This window comes from Daucus carota, chromosome 8 (assembly GCF_001625215.2).
Source record: "Daucus carota subsp. sativus chromosome 8, DH1 v3.0, whole genome shotgun sequence".
NCBI lineage: Eukaryota > Viridiplantae > Streptophyta > Magnoliopsida > Apiales > Apiaceae > Daucus > Daucus carota.
In genome coordinates this window covers 22,179,409-22,204,248 of record NC_030388.2, presented here as the reverse complement: position 1 = coordinate 22,204,248, position 24,840 = coordinate 22,179,409, and the positions used below count along the sequence as shown (strand labels likewise).

At 35.4% G+C, this 24,840-nt stretch overlaps 2 protein-coding genes across 2 annotated transcripts; both read right to left on the bottom strand.

The window, feature by feature from the left end:
- Positions 1 to 9,049: 9,049 nt before the first annotated feature.
- Positions 9,050 to 10,006, bottom strand: LOC108198359 (F-box protein FBW2). The gene is made up of 2 exons (XM_017366114.1): positions 9,720 to 10,006; positions 9,050 to 9,509 (listed from the first exon to the last, which is right to left on the bottom strand). Exons 1-2 carry the CDS (start codon positions 10,004 to 10,006, stop codon positions 9,050 to 9,052), a joined length of 747 nt encoding a protein of 248 aa, XP_017221603.1.
- An 889-nt stretch (positions 10,007 to 10,895) lies between these two features.
- LOC108199391 (regulator of nonsense transcripts UPF2) lies at positions 10,896 to 24,668 on the bottom strand. Its single transcript, XM_064082533.1, has 18 exons — positions 24,507 to 24,668; positions 24,055 to 24,124; positions 23,515 to 23,602; positions 21,090 to 21,292; positions 19,956 to 20,300; positions 19,593 to 19,697; positions 19,164 to 19,291; positions 18,279 to 18,455; positions 17,691 to 17,772; positions 16,941 to 17,225; positions 16,214 to 16,411; positions 16,034 to 16,135; positions 14,772 to 15,023; positions 14,464 to 14,682; positions 13,432 to 13,602; positions 12,871 to 13,056; positions 12,242 to 12,712; positions 10,896 to 12,004 (listed from the first exon to the last, which is right to left on the bottom strand). Exons 2-18 carry the CDS (start codon positions 24,118 to 24,120, stop codon positions 11,501 to 11,503), a joined length of 3,582 nt encoding a protein of 1,193 aa, XP_063938603.1. The 5' UTR covers positions 24,121 to 24,124; positions 24,507 to 24,668; the 3' UTR covers positions 10,896 to 11,500.
- Between the last annotated feature and the right edge of the window lie 172 nt (positions 24,669 to 24,840).

Sequence of the window (24,840 nt, the reverse complement as noted above, 5' to 3'; positions counted from 1 at the left end):
TTCGACAGATCTTAACTCCATGGATTAAATGTTTACATTCGTACCTTCGAATCAAAGATGACAGACCTTCGGCACAAATGATAAATAGATAAGGGGAGAGGGGATCGCCTTGACGAATTCCTCTTGTAGGAATTATTGGACCCATTTCGTAATCACCATGCATTATTGTATACTGAACCGTAGTACTCCCTCCGTGCCTAAATGCTTTTCTCATTTGAAATGTCGGGACTGTTCATGACATGAGACAAATTACTAACTTACATCTAATCTATAAAACCAAATATAGTCATGAGTGATCTTGTTGAATTCGTATTTATGAGTACTTTAATACAGTGAAATTTTTATATTTATTACTAATATAAAATTAAAGATATTAACGATTAAAAATGTGCGTTGGCAAACGTGTCAAAGGCAAACAGGAAAAGTATTAAGAGATGGAGGGAGTAACACTTTGAAGAACCAAGTGCACCCACCACGTCAAAAACCCCATCTTCAGAAGGATAGCACGCAGAAAGTCCCATTCAATTCGATCATAGGCTTTGCTCATGTCTAATTTCAGCGCCATAAAACCATCTTTCCCTACTTTCTTACATTTGAGATAATGCATAACTTCGTAGGCTGTCATGATATTATCCGAAATCAAACGACCTGGAATGAAGGCACTTTGTGTTTCCGACACAACATCATTGATCACTTCTTTTAACCTATTGGCCATAACTTTTGTAATAATTTTCATCAAAACATTACACAAAGCTATAGGTCGAAGCTCACCTATGACTGTCGGGTTTTTCTTCTTTGGTATCAACACAATATTAGTGTTATTTAGGCCTTGCAACAGATCCCAGTAGCAAAAAATTCTTTAGTCGCCTTAATGACATCCTTCCCAACAATACTCCAGTGCTTCTGGAAAAAAACCTGGCGTCATGCCATCGGGGCCTGGCGCTTTATCTGGATTCATTTGAAAGAGAGCCGCCTTTACTTCATCATCAGAGATTTCTTTTAACAACTCCCTATTCTGAGCTTGACTCATGGACTCAGTTACACAATCCATCACCTCTGTATTGTTAGTAGCAGTAGCAGTAAATAAGTCTTGATAATACCTTGTAATTAACTGCTGCAAATTAGTCTGCCAATCCACCCAACTGCCGTCGGCATCTTTGAGTTTCTGAATGTGGTTTGTACGACGTCTAACATTACAGGATGCATGAAAATATTCCTTGTTTTTATCACCTGACTGTAGCCATAGTTGTTTGGACCTCTGTCTCCAAAAAATTTCCCTCTGGTCTAGAATCAAGAATAGCTCTTGTTTTGCCTCTTTATACAACCTCGAGGACTGGGCATCACGTGCACTTCGGAGCTGTTGAAGCCTCTCCTTGCAGTTCCCGATTCTGCGATTAAAACAACCAATGATTTCTTTTCCCCAAACCTCTAAACTTTCGCCACAAAGAGCAATTTTCTGCATGACATTATGAGTAGTGTCAACCTCCCAATTATCCTTAACAATCTGTGAGCATAAAGGTTCCAACAGCCAAGCATTTTCGAACCAGAAACGCCTTTTAGAGCGCTGCAGACTACCAGATTTTGGGTCCAACAAAATTGGACTGTGATCAAACGGAGAAACTTCTAAATTATATAACTTTGCTAGTGGAAATATACCCCACCAAACATTAGTTACCAGCACTCGATCAAGTCTAATCTCGATCCATGCTTCAGTATCACGACCTCTTTCCCATGTAAATGGGTGACCATATAAATCAAGATCTTTCAGCTCTGCATCTTCAAGAACTTTGTTAAAACCATCAATAAGACGTTGAGGGTAAGCAGCACCACCTCTTTTCTCATCCTGACTAACAATGTTGTTCATATCACCTATAACACACCAAGGTAAGTTTGAATCCCGCGATAAGTTTCTCAGCAAGTCCCACTTTCTTTGTCTCAAATTTCTATTCGGCTCTCCATAAAAACCTGTTAACCTCCATGGTTGAAACCCCTCCGTATGAACTTCTTCATCAATGTGGTTAGAAGAAAGACTAAGGAGTTTGACCAAATCAACTTCTTTCCACAGCAAAACTAAACCACCACTACGACCTTGAGCTTCAACAACTACCATCCCTTGAAAGTTTAACCTTGAACGAACCCATTCCATCTTTTCTTTGTTACTTAACGTTTCACTTAAAAAAACAAATGAAGGTCTTTCTTTACGGACAATGTCCTGCAGGAACTGAAGCTTCCAGGGTGACCCCATACCCTGGCAGTTCCAACTTAAGGTGCTCATGAGGAGTGGCGGGCCTGCAATGCAGCACCCGCCAAAAACAAGTTTTTTGGAACCGACACATTCTCTTTTGGGCTTGAATCCATTTCCAAGTCCGAACTCTCAGATATTTCTGGCCCATCTACGTTGTCAACCCTGCGTCTTTTTGGGTCAGTGATTGTTAATTCATTTTGATCCGTTTCTGTATCATTATCCATTGTGACAGATATTGCTCCCTGATTCTCCCCCAGAACGCGCTGTTTCCCCCTCGTTGCTCTTCAACCGTTTCCCTGATTTTATGGGATTGCCCTCCGCAACAGAACCCCCAGTTTCCATCTTATCACCACCTTGCTCCACCGTGCTCTTCGCCGGAGATATGCCGCCTGGCCTCAGCCATTTACTCCCCATAGTATGCATACGACGTCTTGGCTCTGCTCTCATCCATGTCCCAAATGGCTTCTCAATCTTATCTTCCGGTGTATCAAACAATTTTGCACAGAATTTATCGCTGTGACCAACCATACCACAAATGAAACAAAATGTAGGGATGCTTTCATATTTGAAATTTACCCAGCACCAGTTAGACTCACTCTTCTTCAACTTCATTCTTCTTTTGAGAGGCTTGTCTAGCGGAATAGCAACCCTGACTCTTAAAAATTCTCTCCAGACTCCAACAAAATTGTTTTCATCCGATTCTACAAACTTTCCGATATAGTTGCCAACATCAATGACCACCCTTTGTGACATGAACCCTGCTCCCATATCATGCAGTTGCACCCATACTTCCAAGTTATTGATTGGTTTCGTTCGTGGGTTGTCCCCTTCTCTAAGCCTTTCAAACACCAGATGGAAGCGTCCGAACGTCCAAGGACTCCCATCACATACCCTTTTGATATCCAGTTCATGATAAAACTGGAAAAGAAAGTGTAACATCCCGACTTTTCGGAATATTAAAACTAAATCCAAAACTAAATTACAACGAATTTATTAATCTAAAATTCTATTACAAAGATGACTATTACAAAGGCGCAGCTAAAATCTATAAATCCACGTGTCAAACTTATCCGAAATCTCATATCATCGAACTCCAATTCCAATGCACATCAACTCGCTTTTAAATCAAACCTGAAAAACTGCAAAAGGGGATGAGCTACACAGCTCAGCAAGTAACAATTTGACCAACAATTAATCTCGAAATTAGTGGGTGTTTTTATAAAACATTGTTCCTCAAAACAATAATAATTTTAAAAACACTTGTAAAAGCAAATCCAACCCACAGTTTATATTTTAAAAGCAAACATAATTTAAAACAGATCAGAAACAAAAATCTTATCAATACCACAGTCTTGCTCTACGGTCACACTTTCCCAGTGACCGGGATCTTATTCTTATTCTTTTGCCACACTTACCCAGTGACCGGGATCTAAAGTTCAATAATCACGCGCCCTTAGCAGGTATCTAAAATTGCACACTTGTGCGCCTACTAAGGGTATCTAAAGCTAGTTCCGGAACTATAGCGTAAATTACGAACGGGTTCGAAACGTAGAGACTGGGTCTTCAAAGATCTTCATATCTTATAAATTTCGAAATAAAATTCTTATATCTTATAAATCTCGAAACAAAATTTTCTTATATCTCATAACAAAAATCTGAAATTCACATAGCCAAAATATCTTTCGAAAATAAAAGTAAGTCAAAAGGTACTTACCTCAAAGTCGACACTTAAAATCCGAAATTAATAACACGAACAAAGCCTATACATTTAATTAATAAACAAAACATAATTAACTTATAGTACATCTTAAACAATAAAGAGCAAGTCACGTAACAAGTCTTAACAAAATCAAACTTTAACAAATAATAACAATTAACACATTTTCATTTATCGAATAAGATAAATAACATGCATGCTGTTACAAATCTCAATATTAACCAAAGATAACTTCTGAATATGAGAAAATAGTCAACTGTAGAATTAAAGTACATTCAACAAGGATTCCAAAATGACCAGATTCATAATAAACGGACAGATAACGAATTAGTTATGAATTTTAGAAGTTCAAGTAACAGAGCAGAATTTTACTCAGGAGCAGTTTACATTCAAAGCAGATTTTCACGAAGCAAACAAACTGATATCAATTAGACTATAACTAAACACTTAAAGAGCATTCTCCGAGGTTTCAGAATTGGTAAAGATCACAATTTTATGACAAATAACGAGGGAAATACAAATTTTTAAACACGGAACAACTCAACAGAAAGGTATAAACAGCCCTGAATCTTTGTAAGTCAGTTTAGACAATTAGATAAATTTAAACAACAAATGGGTATGACTGATAACGAAATAATATATCTCAAGCTTTTCAGATTGGTATCATGAGTAAATTTTTGACATACGATCAATTTATAGCGAATTTTTGAACATGGGAAAAAGTTTCGCGACTAAGAACAGAAGGGTAACAGGTGTTCTGCAGAATTCAAGGGAGAACAGTATAGCAGACAACATCAAATGGAAACCCCCAGAAGTTGATCAACTCAAAATTAATGTGGATGCAGCTTTGACAACAGGCCAGAACTCATATGCAGTTGGTATGGTTATTAGAAATCATCACAGCCAGTACAAAGCGGGTAAAATAATGAGGTTTGCAGGCATGGTTTCAGTACTTGAAGCAGAATTGAAAGGTATTCTGGAAGCTATTCTCTGGGCTGAAGAAATTGCAGGTTGCTCTGTAACCATTGAAACTGACTCTCTGATCAGTACTAATGCAATAAACCATGGCCACGATAGCTCTCTGGAAGCTGAAGACTTGGTACAGCAGTGTCAAGAGGTGTTAAGTAACAACTCTAGAATCTCAGTTAGACATGTTAAAAAGCAAGCGAATAAGGCAGCGCATAATCTTGCTAGGGTGCCTTGTGAGCGTAATTGCTTTATTGTTTTCACGTCTCCTCCATCATGTTTGTTGGGGACATTATTGTCGGATGCTTTGGAGTTTTAATGATATTCTCATTCTCAAAAAAAAAAAAAAAAAAAAGAACAGAAGGGTAACAAAGAATGTGATTTTTAGCATAGATACACTGCTAATTTCGAAATAAGTCCTGAGACAAAGGTTGTAGATAACGAAAGGAGCTTTTCAGAATGTCCAGAATCAACAAAATCCGATCAATTGTCAATTTACTACGATTTTTACAACCCAACTGATTCACAGAAATTGCTATGTACGAATTTCAGCATAAACAAATAGGCAAACAAGATATATTCACATCAAATACACATGACAACAAACAAGAAATCAATATCTCAAATCAACATATACTTGCAAAGATCGAAGAGAAAAGAAAACATACCCGTCCACGTAAAGTACTATACGACTTATTCGGATTCTAGAGGGATTCTTATATAGCACATAAAACCAAATTGCAAATAGTAATTTCCAAACTTGGGTCACAATTTTCTTCACCTCATAAACCAATTTCCAAATATAAGGTCTTCTCAAAAAGATTTCAATTTTCGAAAATAATTCCACACTTCTTTCCATCAATAAAGAATCTTCTCTACTTTATTATTATTCAAAATAACTAACACGAAAATAAATTCTAGAAACTTCCAATTAATACTAAAATTTAAATATATAAATACAAACAATCTAAATCTAATATCTAACTCATAATAACAATACTAATTGAATAGAAATATTTAAATAAATAAATAAAATCACAGGATTTTACAGAAAGCGATTAGCCTCTAGTTGTTTTACATACATTCCTTTACCAGGGCGCCAAAGAGAAGCCATCTTGTGTTGCATGGCTTGAAAATCGATCGATGAATCAGTCAGAAATCTACCCACGAGGCACCACCTTATGTCGATCTCCCTTAATCCTTCATCAGTGTCGGCATAAGTTATACCGCCTTGTTATTCCTCTTCTAGAGAAATCATGGCAAACTCTTCTTCCATTTCTTGCACTGTGTTTCTTAGACCGGCCATTTTCAGAACTTAGAGTATGATATCAGAACTTGAATACAAATGAAAACTGACGAAAACAGGAATAAGATGATAAGAACTCACTTTAAACTAAGACTTGGACCCTCACAATTCTCATCATGTCAAAAGACAAGACTTTATAAGATGTTTATAAGATATCATTCTAAAGACTGTTAAAGAACTTGAATACAAATGAAAAACATATTTTTTTAATGTCTTAATTCATATATGATGTTACGGTTGTTTTGATTAGCTTACCCTTTCTAATAATTGTGGACCTTCTAATTTACAACAACCACATACAAACCCATGATGTTACTCCCTCTGTTTTTTTTTATATGACGCTTTGACTTTTGGCACACACTTTTAAGTGCTTTGACCGGGTAGTTAAAAATATTATTTTTTGAATTTTCTTTTTCTGAATAATAATATATAATCAAAATTTTTAGGGGTTTTTTTATTAATAATCATGTTTTCAATCTTATTTCCAAAAATACTACCTTATCCAATCTTATTTTCAAAAATACTACCTTCTCTAAAATATTTTCAAAAATACTGTGGTTGCATATGCAACCATATATGCAACTACAAATCCTGATTTCAAGTTTCAGATTTCAAATGTCATTTTCGACCTCATCGTTGGAATCGATATATATATATATATATATATATATATATATATATATATATATATATATATATATATATATATATATATATATATATATATATATCGATTCCAAATATGAGGTCGAAAATGACATTTGAAAACTGGAACTTGAAATCAGGAATTCAGTTGCATATATGGTTGCATATGGGTTGTATTCAGTTGATTCTATTGTAATCTAATGGCCCCGCCAGGGGCACCCATACATCAGTTGCAACTTACAGTTTTCCGTTGCATATGAGGTTGCATATGAGGTTGCACGCAACCTCATATGCAACCTCATATGCAACTAAATGCAACTGAAAACTATAAGTTCCAACTGAAGTATGGGTGCCCCTGGCGGGGCCATTAGATTGCAATAGAATCAACTGAATGCAACCTCATATGCAACTAAATGCAACCTCATATGCAACTAAATGCAACTGAAAACTGTAAGTTCCAACTGAAGTATGGGTGCCCCTGGCGGGACCATTAGATTGCAATAGAATCAACTGAATGCAACCTCATATGCAACTAAATGCAACCTCATATGCAACTAAATGCAACTGAAAACTGTAAGTTGCAACGGATGTATGGTGTGCCCCTGGCGGGGCCATTAGATTGCAATAGAATCAACTGAATGCAACCATATGCAACTGAATACAACCATATGCAACTATATATGCAACTGAATTCCTGATTTCGAGTTCCAGTTTTCAAATGTCATCTTCGACCTCATATTTGGAATCCATATATATATATATATATATATATATATATATAGGGGAGGGTTCTGGTACAAACTTGCAAACTTACAAACTTTTTTTGTTCAACACATATATAACTTGAGTTCAACATTTTTTTAACATATTTTGTTGAACATTGATTAAAATAGTGGTGGAGAAGTACGTAAACCAATTTTTAAATGTAAGAACTAAGGTAAACATGTTATATAACTAATATATATGTTTCTAGACCCTACCCAAACCCCAGAGGTATAGTTTAAACATCTTTTTAGATATATTCAACACAATGATAATTAGTGTTCAACACCCGATGTTGAACCCCAGTTATAAATGTGTTGAAAACGCGATTTATTTATGCGTTATTTTTAAAAATTGTGATGTTTTTTGAAAAATTTTCAACATAGATACTTTATATAACTAAGGATTAACACGATGGGAGAATAAAAAAAAGTTTGTAAGTTTGTAATTTAAAAAAGTTTTTATTTGATCCTATCCCTATATATATATATATATATCGACTCCAAAGATGAGGTCGAAAATGACATTTGAAAACTGAAACTTGAAATCAGGATTTGTAGTTGCATATATGGTTGCATATGCAACCACCGTATTTTTGGAAAATATTTTCAAAAAGGTAGTATTTTTGAAAATATTTTAGAGATTTGAAAATAAGATTGGATAAGGTAGTATTTTTGAAAATAAGATTGAAAAAACAATATACAAGATAATTCCCCAAATTTTTATTCAGAAAAAGAAAATTTAAAAAATAATATTTTTAACTACCCGGTCAAAGCACTTAAAAATGTGTGCCAAAAGTCAAAGCGTCATATAAAGATCTTCGTTACTTGTGCAACAGCAACACACACCCCTTCCTGGTTCGCTCGATAATTTTTTTGGGTTGAATTTTTTCTTGGTTCTTGTTTTGAACCACAACATTAAACGCGCTTGATTACAAGAAAAAGGTTTAGATTCTTTTCAACTTCCTCGTCTTTATATTCTTCATAACATTATTATGTTTTTAAACATATGTAGCTTAAGCACTAGTGCTTAATCAAGATAATTCATGCAGGAATATGTTCTGTACTTTTATTGCTAAGCATTTTCCTGCAAATCTATATAGTTTAACGAGAACATTCTCCATTTCAAAGAGAGCAAAAAAGTGCATCAAATGTAAAAATTGAACTTATCTATATAGAAAGTTTACATTCCATGCACAATTCACTGCAATCTGAAATAAATTAACACTCGAATAATACTCAAAGAAAACTGAATTTGATACATTTGCAAGAATGAGATAAATTCCGACATGCCTCAGCTGCTTTGTGTAACATTACAATAATTTCAAAGTTTGTGACTAACACAATCATATCGTGAAAAATCAATTCCATTCACTGTTGTCATAAGGACTGTCGAGATCAAAATAATACTAATACAAATCAGAACCATCAGTGGAGTCATGTTCTGTTGTTGAACCATCACAACAAAAGGTCTTAATAGCAGAAGCAAGCTGCAGAATCTCTTCATCGTCCTCATCAAATCCATTGCAGTCTCGGACATCAAGAAACACAAGTTCTCTGCATCCCCGCAATATTATTAACAGGTCTTTCTTTTCAAGATCAGCATTATTAATAGTCAAATGCTTGAGTTTTGGTATCAGAGACACAATCATGGAAGCTGTGTCGCCATCCACATCACCGCCTACAATACTAAGACCAGTAAAACTAGGCAAATAAATGAAAATATGCTTAATCAGTTCTGGAATACATAAGCAAACACGAAGGCTTATGAATTCCAGATTCTTCCATTTGCCTTCAAAACTTGGATAATTTTTAGAGGAGGGCAAGGTATAGTATCCAATCAGCTCCAAAGTCTTCAAAGCAGGGCATCTACAACATAATTCAAAGATTCAAAAAAAATAAAAAATAAAAAGATTAACACTCCCTAACATAGCAATTTTTCTAAAAATAAAGTACGGAGAAAATCCACAAAATGCGCTAAAGTTAAAAATGTTTTATGCTTTTACCATAAATCTTTTCCCTCTTACCATAAATTCCAAACACAAATAAAACAAATTATATCTTGAAAAAAGAACTCACGCCTTGGAGAGATATATTAGGTCCTTTTTGGTAGAATCATGAGATAGCACGAGCGATGTGACACATCCTTGGCTAAGCTTGACAACAATTTTTAACAGCTCCGCTCGGTAATGACGAATAGTAAAATCACTAAAATCGAGTTGTTGCCAGCAGAGGGGATTGTGAACTGCCTGGTACCATGTTTTACACACACCCGGAATGTCTAGTAGCCTTGACTTCATGTCCAGTCTACCAAAAATATTAACCAAACAATCCGTCGACATTTCCTCCCATTTTCTGTCTTTCATCTTCTAAGTTGTTTGACATGCAAGTAACATCAAAGAGAGTGATGCGACATACATGTATAAAATGCATGCAAAAAAAAAAAAAAAAGAAGCATTCGAATAGAAAACTAACCTGCAAGATATTTTGAAACGTCCAACTTGTGGAGAAGGGTTATGTGGAGTGGCAATTTATAGAGAAAAGATGAAGAGATGATGGAGTGGGGAGACTTGACCGTCGGCCTTGACAACTTCACAACATAAATGACATGGGTAATCTGACTGGGTGATGCTTAGAATTTCATTTTCGACTTTATGATTTATGATATTTCCCAGAAAACAAATGACAGTCTGTTTATCATTTTTAGTTGTGGAGATCAAATTAACAGAGCTTTATAAATATTATAATTAAAAAATATTAAAAAGAAATGTGTATCATTATAAAATATATTTATAATAATATGTAAAATCAAATTTCAAAAATAAAATATGTCATATAAAAAATTTAGCATTTTCAGTTTCTCGGATTCTAAAGTCAGGAATTGATTTTTAAATTTTTTACACAAACAATACAAATAAAATGGTTCAAACTTATAAGACAGAAGCTACGAATAAAAGCTTGACTAAATCGCCCACTGTTTTGCAGCAATTTTTTGTCTAAGCTGAATGGAAACACTGGAATGAATAAATTAAGTGAAATAATGCATTTAGTTTTAAACTTTAGAACTTATGACAAAAAACAAAAGTTTTAAACTTTAGAATAAAATTGAGCTACTGTCAACATTTTAATATATAAGATTAAAAAAGATGAGAATGTAAGGAAATTCCTTCTAAAAATGGAGGACATGAGAACTCTAAAAATAACAACTTTGGTTCCTCCCAGCCAAACAAAACACAAGTTTATGACTCAGCGCCCTTCAAATTGAACTCTGAAGCAATTTGTTCACATTCCATAAAAATGAAAAGACTAGTTCATCGACAAAATTACGAATCCAAACAAAAAAGTAGATTGCAATGCATGTAATATTTGATGTCCTTGTCCTGTACTGGTGTAATTTTGACGACTTCTTGTAATTTGGCCATCTTTTTCTTGGAAATCCTGTACCATTTACTACTGAAAGATCCAAGTACAAAGCTGAAATTTGCATGCACAAACATAACACACTGTTACACACTGATCAATTTCCTTTCTTGTTGACAACTTATATACATAGATAAACACTGACAGCTCACTCTTGTGAAGCTTTTAGCAGACAGATCCCAATCTGCAAACTCCTATATCTATTACTCTGCAACCCTGCCTGTACTAATAAGCTAGAACCACCGACTTAAAAATATGCATCGAAGGAACCAAAAGTTAATTTAGGACCTGTATGATACCTCCGCAAACAACGGCAAGCATCCCACAAGGATTAAACTGAATGTACTGGTTTAGTATGTTGAAGGGTTTCTTTGGGGCGGGGGGAATATGTTCTTCCCCAAGCTTCTTTGGTCTCTTTACTTTCCAAGTGTTGGTCAACCTTATCTTCTTCTGCTATAAAATATCCCACCCCCAGAATGGTGATGATACCGATGACGTGATCCAGCACCCCTCCCACCATGCCCATCCCATGCGTGGCCTCGGCTAGAAGCTCTACCACCACCACTTTGAATCCAGCTATTTGGTTGGTTGCCTAATCCATTCAGCTCCTCCTCCTCTCTATCATTATACTCCAGAACCAACCTTTTGATGTCTTGCTTCTCCTCAAGCTCAGCAGCTTCTTTCTGTTTGGTACTTTGCACAAGTGTGGAATCTCGGGGTATAAACATCTCTTTTGTTTGCTGCTTGCTGCCACGCTTTACAAGAACTTTAACCCGAACCTCCTTACTTCCTCCTGCCTCTTCATCCAAAGTATCATCACCACTTTCACCTTCCACTCCTCTTCCATGATGATCTTTCGTAGGTCCTTCAAATATGTTCATCGGTATCATCATATTCAAAGTTGGCCGAGCCCGCAATTCCAATTTACGGGACTCCAAGCTCTCCTGCATTCACCTCGCATTGTCAGTTCGACCCGTAGCCATATATATAATTTGTTAAAATAAGAAAATTAGTGAACTCAATCTCCGGAATAACTAAACTAAGATGAATAAAGCTTCAAAAACAAAATAGTTTCTAATTGCTCAAGTTTCTCATCTCGGTTATTTAAACGAATAATCCAGGAAGTGGGGAATTAGCAACTGATACTCCAAAGGCTTCATAAAACAAAACTAGAAAAGTACCTGCATCAGAGCTCTGAATTCTCTATCGAAGTCAGCTTCTTCTAAAGGATCCACTTTCGTAATCTTCTGCCGAACCCGGACTTCATCATCTTCATCAGAAGCATTATCACCCCCATCTGAGTAGTCCTCTTCACTGTCATGAGTCTCATCGTGATTCTCTTCATCCAGCTCTTCCTCATCATAGTGTCCAGCTGGACCAATTGTGTCACTTCCAGAGTCTGTGTCAGTGTCCTCTGTTGCCTCTTCGTGTGCCTCGCCATTTGCCTTGACACCATCCGAAAGCATTTGTCCATTAACTGAACTACGCCCCAATTGTCCACTAGATACTTTTTCTGTGTCCAAGTGTTTCTCAGTATTATTTTTTTCACTTAAATTTTTACGTTCATGCTCTTCAAGTACAGCGAGAGCTGCATCTAACTCTTCAACAGATGAATATCTGGTCATGTTGGGACGCAAGTCTGCAAATAAGTCCTGCAAATGCTTCGTTTTATAAGCAATTTTTAATCTTTAAGCTCGTGTTTCTATTAAGGATTATGATTAAATATATTAGAAGTCGAAATGTGTAGGTCAAACTTGAATCCAGTGGTGCCACACATCTATTACAGGGAATGAGCATCAACAAATCTAACCTGCAAGTCAAACTCAATATCCAGTGGCACTGCTCCTTTGCTTAATATGTATCTCTGAAAGTGAATAAGGAATCTATCAAGCTTTCTCTTTGAGGAACCTCGATCAAAATAATGTCCACATGTTTCAAGAAGCGTTATAACCATCCTGATACGGAAACAATCTTCTGGTGGATCCAATACATCTTCCTACAAATGAATTATTTAGAAAAGTAAAAATATATATTAGCGTTTAGGGCTCAAATAAGTTAACTATGTTTCTATTTACTGGAACTAAAAGCTTAGCTATAAAGCTCATACACAGCTTTGATGACTACTACAAGATCTAAAATTATCTTGTGCAAAGTTAATTCAGGTGATGTAAATTAGAAAAACTCATTAATAGTACTAAATTAATCATTAACTACACAAAAAAGTAGAAGGAATAATAGCACAAATTTAAGATACAGATTTCATTTAACATGCCTTTAATTACTAATTAGACACTAGAATGCCACTATATGGCAAGGATTTAGATTTATGAGTATTCATAAACCTAAACATACTCCATGAAGTTTAAAATACCTCAGCTGTTCCGTGGCCAAAAACGAGAATCAAGTAAAGTGTGTCAAAAATGACAGAGGAATCCACATGTTCATAGTTGTATAATTCCCCCAAGAAACGCATGTGTGCAATGCGCCGTTGCTGCATTCCATAATCATTCAACTCCAAGCCAACCCTAATTTCTTCCAAGACCTAAATGTGGAAGTAGAATTATAATGATTTCAGAGAAAATCTGTGAAAGCATATACAAGTTATGTAAAGGATAAAATACAAATTTACTCTGATGGTCATACATATTACATATTGCTAACAAGTTTATGCTAGGATAAGATGCTATTGCAAAAAAAATATAGTTACAGTATGCTAGTATATGAGCAAAACCAAAATTGTTATCAGCTGTGGAGCAAGGATATACAACGAGGGTGTGCCAAAATACAACTGCAGAAAATTTTATACATAGAAACATATGAAAGGATAGGAAATTAAGGATAATATTATGTTTGTACATTTTACTTCAATTACATAATATCTAACTAATCCTCCAGGTTCTTTTATGCATGTACCTTAAGTGCTTGTCTACCCATTTGTCATTTGTGTCTCCAATAATAATCTATCATTTTTTTATTAACTAATTCTACTGGCTTATATATCGCAGCATACTAGTACTACTACTGTTCGGACAAGAAACTCAGGGTGAGAGGTGGCACACTATGGCCCAAATGTAGCTCCGCCGTGGATTGTTACAGCAAAACAAAAACAAAAATGTATAACAAGGCAGCAGAAACAAATTTTCAGACCACAAATAGAAATAGATAACAATTAATAAGAACCCCAAGCGTCCTTCATATTACCAGGACAAAATAGTGTTTCAGACCTAGCAGAATAATATTTGATCTTCATCAGCTACAACATACACATGGATGAAATCTCTTGTTGAATCAGTAAAGAAATTCATAGATTTATGAATATTTATATACTGAACTTGATATACATTACTATCTTCATACCCACACAGACAGACATTTATTTACAATGATACTGAAAAGAACAAACCTCATCAACAACAGAAACAGCAAATTCATCATGATATCTACTCAAGCCAGCAGTAAGTGAAGCAATCAAGTGTATCTGACCATACTTCCCCCTGTGAACCTTCATGAAACATTTCAAAAGATAGGGCTCACATTCACTCCATGGTAGTTTACGAAGTTGTCTCAGCACGTGTTCAATTGATGACTTGTCAAGATCCGAGAATAGAAGTTTTCTAATATACTACAGATCATCAAGCAGAAGGTTAGTAATTTCGCCAAGCAGATACAGAATCTGAGAATTAATGGGATATACCAAAATTAACACTGCACCTGATGTAATGGAGGACGAACTTTAGAGACTCGTGCAGATCTTTCTGGTGGCTTGCACAAGTAATAAGCATTCTCTACAAGAGTGCTGTGACGAGGATCAAGATTTTTCACATTCTTTAAGCGCATCAATATCTCCAGCATGTTAGCCATGCGTACAGCAGTTTCAGGTGAACGGTAAAGAAAACGGCCACAGGTCTCAAGGAGATTACAAGCAACATCAATATTATGATGAGTAAAATCATCCAAACATGCCTGGTGAAAATGGAGGAATTAAACAAACTTTATGTTGGTTAAGAAAACAGCAAGGACTATTTGCATAGTCAAATACAAGAGCAGTTTCCTTTTAGATTCACAATGCACAGAAGCATAAACAGACAACTCCAAATTGACTCTGTAAATCAACAAGGTTAAGATAATAACAGAAAGCATAAAATACCACCCATCACAATGTATTGAAACATAATATATTAAAACCACCCAGTATAGGCATAGAGATAAATCATTATGTCATGTGTAATTTTTTGAACGTGTGTGTGTGTGTGTGTGTGTCAGGGTTAAAAATGGGGCGGGTTCAGGACGGGGACTTCATTTCCCAACCCCGCCCCACATAATTTTTTCCTGCCCCCATCCCCGCCCCATTCCCCGCGGGGATTTATCTTTAATCCCCATCCCCGCCCCACCGGGGACTTAATATAATTTCGCCCCGCCCCGCCCCGCTTCTATAATATTACACTTTAAATAATTACTTTAAAATTAAGTAATTTTTTCTTCAGAATTTAATAATAATATACGAGACATGTATATTAAAAGCAAAAAACTAATTATAATAGAAATCAAAGAGACATGTTATACATTGTAAAATTATAGTTTTGTGTATTAAAAATAATAATATTAAATATAACAAATATATTATATTAAATATAATAAATATATTATATTAAATATAATTATTTATTTATATTAAATATATGCGGTGCGGGGCGGGGCGGGGCGGGGAATCCCCGCGGGGATTCAACAAATACCATACTTGCCCCATATTTTGGCGGGGCAGAAAATCATTCCCCGTCACTGCCCCATTCCCCATATTAGCGGGGCGGATCTGCCCCATTCGGGGCGGGTTAGGGCGGGTTCCCCGTTTTCCCCACCCCATTTTTAACCCTATGTGTGTGTGTGTGAGAGAGAGAGAGAGAGAGACGTTATCACTATTCAGTAAGAGCAAGTTATCTATCCAGTGATAAGTCACTACACTAACTTAAAAATACCTTTAGACAGCTAAAAACAAGGCCCGCAGGTGCAATTTTAAATTTGCAGAGTTCTCCGATAAACCGAATATTGCGGATCTTAGTTTCTATATTCATTTGATCCTGCAGCAATTGATTTTATGTAAGTTACAAAAGTCCAATTTTAAGAGCTTAACCAAAGGTCATCTCAAAGCAATATACCTTCTTATTCAGCAAAAAGTTAAATTCTTCTTCCAACAACTGTATGAGCATAGAAGACACATCCTTCATACAAGTCGACAGAGTAGCCACCATGCGCGAATAATACGGGAGCAACTCTAGAGATGTCCTGGGGACACTAAATAAAGCCCTCACGAGCTTTTTGCGACTAGATTTTGAATTCACGTAGCAAAACTCCACCTGAATATAATAATGATAAATAAGAAGAAAAAGGAAAAATCTATGTTAAAAAGCATATTAAACAGTAGTAAAATATAAATGTGCCTATATATATATATATACATATAAGAGAATTATCATCAAAATCCAGCCTAAACATCTTCTAGAGCTAATAAGAATTGAGCATCAAGGCTTTGAATGTTTCAAGGGATTGAGAATGGGATAGGATTATAGGGCTCTTTGTTTCAATTTCTCTTTAGAAGTGAGTGGTGGACCAGGGGCTCGTGTAAACAATCCAGAGACTTTTTTGAGGGGTGATTTAATATAATACTCTCAAAGGACTGTTTATACCCTAATTAAAATTTCAAGCTGCTTTAAAAGACTTTAAGGATTAAATAGTCCTTCATAGTGTAAAGTTACAAGAAATAGTGTTACCCCAACTCCTAAGCAACATTATTACTCACAAACGTAACTTAAAGAGTCCAAAACACCATGTAAAAGAAAATTTCATACATCAATTATGTTTTACACGCCAAGTGTAATTACTAACCGTCAATTGATCAATTAGGTCTCGGCTAACACAACCTGGGAGCCTCTGCAACAAACCGTCCAGATTGGTTCCTTCAGGATTTTTAAGTTTCTCTTTTTCAGCATCACCTTTTCGATCAGCTTCCTTCTCTTTTCCTTTCTCTAATTCTTTGGCTTTTTCTTTATCATTACTATCATCCTTTTCCTTTCCTTTTTCATTTTTGCAATCCTGTGAAACTTCAGAACCTATAGAAACCTCTGCAATATCTTGTGTAACAATCTGCTGGTCCGATTCAGTAGTCAAATCCTACACAAAGCAACATGCCACAATTAAGGAAATCTGTTTTAAAGGTCAAGAATCTGAAGTCCTTAGATTACTTTGAGGAAACTAAAAGCGAATCATTTTTCTCAGAAAAAAATGATACAATTACCATAACAAGTGAATGACATTTAAAATGTGGCATACTTCATCCTCGATAGTAAAGTGATACAAATAATACAAGTAAAACAATACAAGTGCAAAAACAGATCAAGAAAATCATGTCTGACAGTACATATATCATGCACGCCTTACTTCTTTTAATGGCAAAATCACTGGAAGTGGTTGCATGTGTCAAAAGTGTAAACTTCGAGACCGACATGAAGAACAATCAATACAACATAATGGAGTTTTAAATGTTCTGAAGATATAAGTCTTCTGACTTCATATTGTTACAGGTAAGTAAAACCATTAGTTATTGCTGATGTCAATAAAAGACTAGGAAAGGCTTACACTTGATTGCTCATGTGTCTTTGCAGATTGATCATTCACCTTGGACTCTGATTCTCCCAATAATACTGCAGGAACAAATGCTCTGGAACAAGTATATAATGTATCATTCACCAATAAAGATAAAATTGTACTAAATGTTCTAAGCTATAATAAACTTCAATCTCAAAAGTTTTAATACAGATATATATGACACTAGATGCGCTTCAGATAAATTTAAAGGAGAAGTGATCAACACAAAAGATGCAAAAGGTGACACATCCCATACATGATGGGAAAAATAATTCTTTGAGAAAAAGTTGACTGGTTTTAATATTTCTATACTAGGTTGCTAATTTACATAAATTCCCCCATTTACATATTATTTCCAAGGCTTCTTTTTAAATTATTGAGCGAAATATTCATACTAGTGACAATGTTGATCTACCTAAATTTTCTCGAGGTCTTAATTATCTAGTGGAAGTTACAATTTTTATGCTCAATTGGTCTACTTGTATAGACTGAGAACTTGGAGAGCACCTCCTTGGCCTTCTTTTGAAACTTAAATTTATCTACTTTTTTGTAGAAAAAATTGCTTTACGTAAAACAAACCTGAGGTCTGGTAAGCATTCATAGAAAGCTCTTGTATCTTCATCATCCCATATTGCTTCAAGGGTAGAAGAATCTTTCCCAGGACCAGGAGATGATGCATCCTCCCCTGTAGTGACCCTAGTTGTGTGGGCATCCTCTGGCATCACGGGAGGTTGCATGTCAAGGGCTTCAGCTAAACTACAACATATAAAGCAAACCTATCGATAAAATTTGAACTTTAAAAAGGATAGCTATGAGAAACGATCACAAGGTATTCAGATAGAGGTCTATATGGGAACAACATGCCACCATGCACATCTCATTTATAAACATGTAACAACATTACATAAATTCCTTGTACCCTTTTTTGTTCCAACTTCCAAGTGACTTGTAACAAAACTTCACCATTTTTTAGTTTAAAAATAAAATCTTCTAACTTCTGTCATGTTATTGTAAATTTACATATAAACTATAGCAAGGTATCAATGTGCTGTAAGCAAGTTCCCGGCTTTTTATGGTTCACGGGCACCAAGAAAATGTTGATGAACATGCTTATACTGTAAGCAAGGAATGGAGTAGCAGGAAAATGTTTTGAAATTATAATGAAGTCCGCCTATCAAGAATATACCCTATTGAAAGAACCAACAATGCAGAAGACCTCCCCACGAAATCCGATATCAAGCATGTTAAGTGACCAATTCTCCTAAAACCTCAAGGTGTTTGGGAGGAGGGCTTTGCAGGATTATATTGTATTCTAACAAAGCACAAGTCGAACAACATGAACCAAGACACTAGAACAAAATTCCAAAACAAGCCAACACCCACCTAGGCACCTATATAAAACTCAACTTATCCACATCTGAACAACCATGCCAAAATAAAATTACAAATTACAAATCAACTTACGCAGAAACACCACGATATAGATGGTCATACGACTTCCGGAGCTTTTCATATGCAGTTGCAGTCTCCTCACTTAGCTCGCCTTTTGCATTTAATATTTTTGAATTTTCGTGCTCCATTTGGCGCAGTGACTTCAATAAAAGCCAAGAAAGAGATTAGTTAAGAAATACACAAGGCGAGAGGATCAGCGTGCCTACTATGACCATATAACAGACTGACAAGAACTGACCTTGTAGACACTAAAAACTAACTTGCTACAGAATTTCTTAACTCCCACATGTCAGACTGTACCTTTCCAATGTTCAAACTTAATATTACACACCACTGTTCATAATACTATAGGATCTTTAGAACCTTGGCTTCATAATACCATTAAAGGTAACAAAACCATCAAAAGTGAAGATGTAAGGTGAATAGAATCAAAAAACCTACCGTATGCTCTGACTGAAGAAGCTCTGCCGCTGCATCATAGTATACATGAAAAGCCTTTTTGAAAAATTTCTTCTGCTCTGGTGTAATGTTAAGTCCTTTGTAAAACTGAGATAGAAAAACAATATGAAATGAGGTTGTCAGCATTCTGTAAAGATAATTGGTAGCTTGGACCATTAAAACTAATGTTGTGTACTGTCTGCAAACAAGGGTCAAGTATAAAGCTATGCAGACGAAACTTGGAGACCACATAATATCCGTATACAACATTTAAGTTTAAAAAAAAAAATTGCTATAGTAAGGGTATCTGCTGACTGTCTAACTCGTGAAAAAAGAACAATAAAAATAAAGTAGCATCATATATACCTCTTCAAGAATTTCTTGTCCAGACAGCGGAAGTCCAAGAAAGAATCTAGCTTGCCGAGCAAAACTAGAAAGAAGGGACAAATTGGTCTGAGCTGCATCACGATCCTTTAGGTGCTCCATGCTCGTAAGATCCTTAATAATATTGACGAAAACACTACAATCATCAACCACACCAACGAAATATAGTTCCAAAAGGAGTTTGAGCGAGCTGCGCTTCTTCATGGCCCTTGAATTCTTATCAGCATCTGGGTCCTCCAGGGTTTTTCCAGGAAAAAAGATTTTTAGGAGCCCTTGAACCAAACTTGGGGAGAAATCTTTATACCTCTGATGGAGCAGAGAACAGATCTGGATTGGGGGAAATATAAGAAAAACAGAAAAAAGGAGCACAACCAAGCAAATATCCAAATATATTGCATAGAAGATTATTCATGAAAGATATTCCTCCTATCGTCATATTTAATGGCTAGAAACTCGTCTTTTCCACCTCTCTCCCTAATTGTAGCACACATCATATAAATGGTCCTTGGTAGATTTTATTAAATACTGCCTTAACTGAACTAGATTCCCGAATATACATTTAAACCCACTATCAAACACTCTACAATCCTAATGCCTAAATCAAACTTATCCCTAACATCTCAAACTTGCCACTTTATGTTCTGTGAATCCTTGGTTTGAACAATTGACTTTACCATGATTACCATACTTTTTTATCTTTAAGTAATTTAGAATTTCTGATAATATTAAGGGGTGCTGTAAGGAAAAACTTAATGTTACACTTTCTACCAAAAAATAAAAACCTTCTTAACAGAGAGCCAAAAATCAACAACATTCTCAAACAGCATATCTTTGTGCAAGTGCAGAATGAATGAAACATATAAGATCTATCCAGGCTGGCTGTCAAGCTAAAGTACCTAAGCTTAATGCCAGATCTTATTTCTATAACTCCATTGGTTTGTCATAAATTGCACTATTGAAGGTCAATTAGTGTGCAACATAGTGGTCCCTTGTCACAACATCCAGAATAGAGGTACAGATCTTTCCATTCCCATGTAATAACAACTGAAGACTCGAAAGATGTAACATGAAACTAGATGTTGTGTCTGCTAAATATTGCTCAAATAAAATAAATACCTGGACTGCTGCTTGGATGTCTGATGTTCTAAGCTTCGCTTCACAGATAGCGGTCACTGCTTCACTAACAAATTTGCTTAAGTTGACACTTCGCAATTCATCCATTAAACTTTCACGCTGTTCTTCATTAATCTGCTTCAGTTTCTTAATAACTGCAGTGTTGCGCTTAATGCTGGAATCTAGTGTCCTGAGGAAACTTGGCTCTGAGAAAACATTGAAAAGAAAAACAGAATTAATGGATAAAAATGTCAAATTCGGCTGATCTATCATGAAGTAGGCATGAACATTTTATCCTGATTTATAGAGTCCTTTGACCGATGGGAGGATGGGTACAACAAAACATTGAACTATGCAACATAGATGATATATAATATAATGGTAACATAGAGTCTTCAGCAAAAAAAGAAAAAAGAAAAAGAAGATTCATGAAGGTCTAAACATAAAGTCTCAAACCCACTTTGTAACTCGGCCAGTTATTTCACTAGTATAGCCTCTCTCTTGAAACACAGGCACAATGTATTGCGATAAAAGTATGTGACCAGACCAAACATCTAGATAGTCAATTTGCTGAGCTTTAAGAATTCAGGAGCCGTTTACAAAAATAAGATATATATATATAAATATGTTGAGAGTTTAAAGACCCGAGGTGCTTAACGTCCTTATTGTATGTTGTGTTGTTACTTTAATATAGGTTTAATAATTTTTGATTAAACACTCGCTTACTTTTACAAAATTGTTTGCCATTTATTTTTAATGGGAACCAAAGCTCAAGTATAAATGTGCTATCCAACCTGGGATGCTCAGACTCTTCTGCGAGGATCCGACACGACACAGACACGCGTCAGAATGACATATTCTCTAAACTCCAAAATCAAAAACTCGGGGACTCATTTAGCGAGAATGGGACACCTTGATTTGGACACGGCAACATTATTTCTAAAATAAATATTAATTATTCAGTTAGTTCAAAGATAACAATTTTTTAAATGATATTCTGATTAGAAATACTATCATGTACTAATATAAAAAATAAAAAATATAAGTAAAATTAAAAAAAAAAGCTTTTTGAATCTATTTCAGTTTAAATTATCAATAAGATTAACTTTATATATTATTCCATAAAAAAAGAAATCAGTTGCAATCTATTTTCCTATGTTACACAAACTCGCTTTGTCCTTATACCACGTCCAAGGGACATGACATGGGTGCGGGTGCGGGATCTGAGTCGGATCCTTTTTTATAGAAGCGGACACATCACCTTGTAGCATCCCAATTCAAAATATAGATTACGGTCTTGTTACAACTGGTTTAAAAAGAGTATTGTCCATAAATGACTTGTTTCTATGTTATTCTATCGATTTTTTGCTACAAAATAAAATAAATAAAAGTTTCATGTGATTTATCTGTGGCAGGCACTATTTTTATGAATGTGCAATAAATTAGTCTTTATGAAGTTTTACTAGTACTAAGCTTAACTGCTTAATTGCCGGGTCCCTGCACCCGTGTATCTAAATTCGGATCCACATCCAAGAATACTAACTATCCTAGAACTAAGAATCCGGCCCTCGTATCCACACCCGTACCCGAATCCGGGTAACATAGCTATTCTCATTCTCCTTCATTGCCTTCATCATCTTCTTCCCCCTTTGTTTATTCCGTTCTTTCCGTGGTTCTAATTAATGATAGCCTGCTTAATGCTTGTTATATTTTCTTCATCAACTTATGTATATTCTTCTGAAGACATCTATTCAATGGAGTTATCATGAGTCGCCGGAATTGGTGAACGGTGAACTGAGATGGGAGGAGGAGTTTGATTTCCAGATGAAGGATCTGATCCAGATTCCTTGTCCATACCAGGGTCGTGCCGACACGGGTACTGCTAGGTCTGAAGGTGAGTCCTAGCATCATAGTTTCCAACTACTTCTATCAAGTAAATATTATTGTTACTCTCATGCTCGATTTGGTTAGATAAAGTATAATGAGGAAGAAATGGACTCAAAAGTTAGTAATGTAATTAAAGTTGAAAGAAAAGAGGTAAAAACAAAAAGTGAACTATAAGGGGGTGCAAATATTCCTTAATTGAGTTTGCAAAGAAGATAAGTATGGAGGAGAGTGGAACTCTTTCTCAAATTGGCTGGTTTGAGCTCTAATTTTGATCTATAGGAATATTAACAATATGTACTGATAATATGGTACAGATTTTATTCCATTTATTCCCACTTCAATTCAATTGAACCAGACACAATAGAAGTTTTTATATATTCCAGAAATCATACTGAGATGTCTAACTAATTAGATATAAATTAGATATAAATTAGTTTCTATTGCAACAATTATATATAGAACTGACGTTATGACTTTTTTTAAATTAATAGAAACCAGCTTTGTTTGTATCAAAGAAAAGTCCCATTCTAAAACTACTTACCAGGACTTTCAGGATTTAGGTTACTCTGACGAAGAGTCATTTTAAACTCCACTGATTTCTTAAATTCTTCGAGGCGAGCCCCAGCTTCCTGCAACCAAAAAAATAGTTACGTAGCTGGATAAAACCCATCCCACAGACTAATACATATATACACACACTTATATAGAGCTCAACCGTGCAAGACTCACTCCGAATCCAATCATCATTAATTAATTATTTAGTTGACATCATATATAGTGTCGGTATCGCCGTGTTTTCGCAGCACAATAAGACTAAAAAGTTTCGGCACTGCATTTAATATGGTTGTAAAAATTAGAGTTTATTATTCCTTCAAAAAGTAAAAACATTTTCCTAATATGCTTCTGGCATAATCCGTTTTACACGACAAAACAATTCTAAACAATCAATACTCATAGCCTGTCCGAACATTGATTTAAAAAGCCGGAAAAACACATCACTAGGAGAATTTGATGCGTAAATATTACTTCTCAAGTCCCTGAGACCCTAATTTTTAAAATAAATAACTAGCGGCAACCTAACCTCATCATCTGGCTTGCCTTGGCTTTGTTCACCACCAGAACGAGACTCGTTTTCTGGATGTTCCATGTCCCTGCCAAAAAAATTACAAATTATACGGAGGCTTAGTGAAGAACTGAACACCGTACGAAAGACAGCTCTATCAGCATCCAAACATATCTTCGGCACAAAAAAACGAAGATTCAGATATAATATATCACATGAAATTCCATGTTTTACAAATCTTCAAGTACTGGACAATTGAAAAAATATAAAAATACAAAAATGTAAACAACTTCTGAATTTGGAGTGAGAAACAATTGACGATACAGTTAGGCTTTCAAACAATATTTGAATTGAAAAATAAAATTACACAGCTATAAAACAATGAATATAATCTCATATTTTCACTATGCGTAACAGTTATATAACAGAGAGAGAGAGAGAGAGAGAGAGAGAGAGAGAGAGAGAGAGACCTGAAGTGACGAACGGGGCTCCGATCTTTCACCGGAATACTTTGGAGGAAAAGAGCGAGAGATGAACTGGGTGGGTCGGATCGGGCTAAGAAAGGGAAGAAGTAATATGGATAACTACTTTGTACGAAGCAGGCCTTTAAGCTTTAGTTGGGTCCTTGCAGTGGGAAATATAAACAAACATATGCGTTTATAGGAGTTGGGCTTCGTGGCCCCTAACTTAATTTTAGTTGATTTAATCGGTCTTGCTCAACATTTTCGGTGTTCATGAATCATGATAGATTAATTATTTTTTTTCATTTTGATCAGCTAATTATATTTATTGTGTATGATTTCT

Bases quoted from the DNA above. Each gene is read 5' to 3' on its own strand.
- LOC108198359 (XM_017366114.1), bottom strand. From the start codon at position 10,006: ATGAAAGACAGAAAATGGGAGGAAATGTCGACGGATTGTTTGGTTAAT. The intron at 9,510-9,719 runs GTGAGTTCTTTT...ATTATGTTGTAG, and splicing joins CTAATATATCTCTCCAAGGC to ATGCCCTGCTTTGAAGACTT.
- LOC108199391 (XM_064082533.1), bottom strand. From the start codon at position 24,120: ATGGAACATCCAGAAAACGAGTCTCGTTCTGGTGGTGAACAAAGCCAA. The intron at 20,301-21,089 runs GTATTTATTTTA...CCCCCAATCCAG, and splicing joins ACATCCAAGCAGCAGTCCAG to ATCTGTTCTCTGCTCCATCA. The intron at 17,226-17,690 runs GTAAGCCTTTCC...TGCTTTGTGTAG, and splicing joins AGACACATGAGCAATCAAGT to GATTTGACTACTGAATCGGA.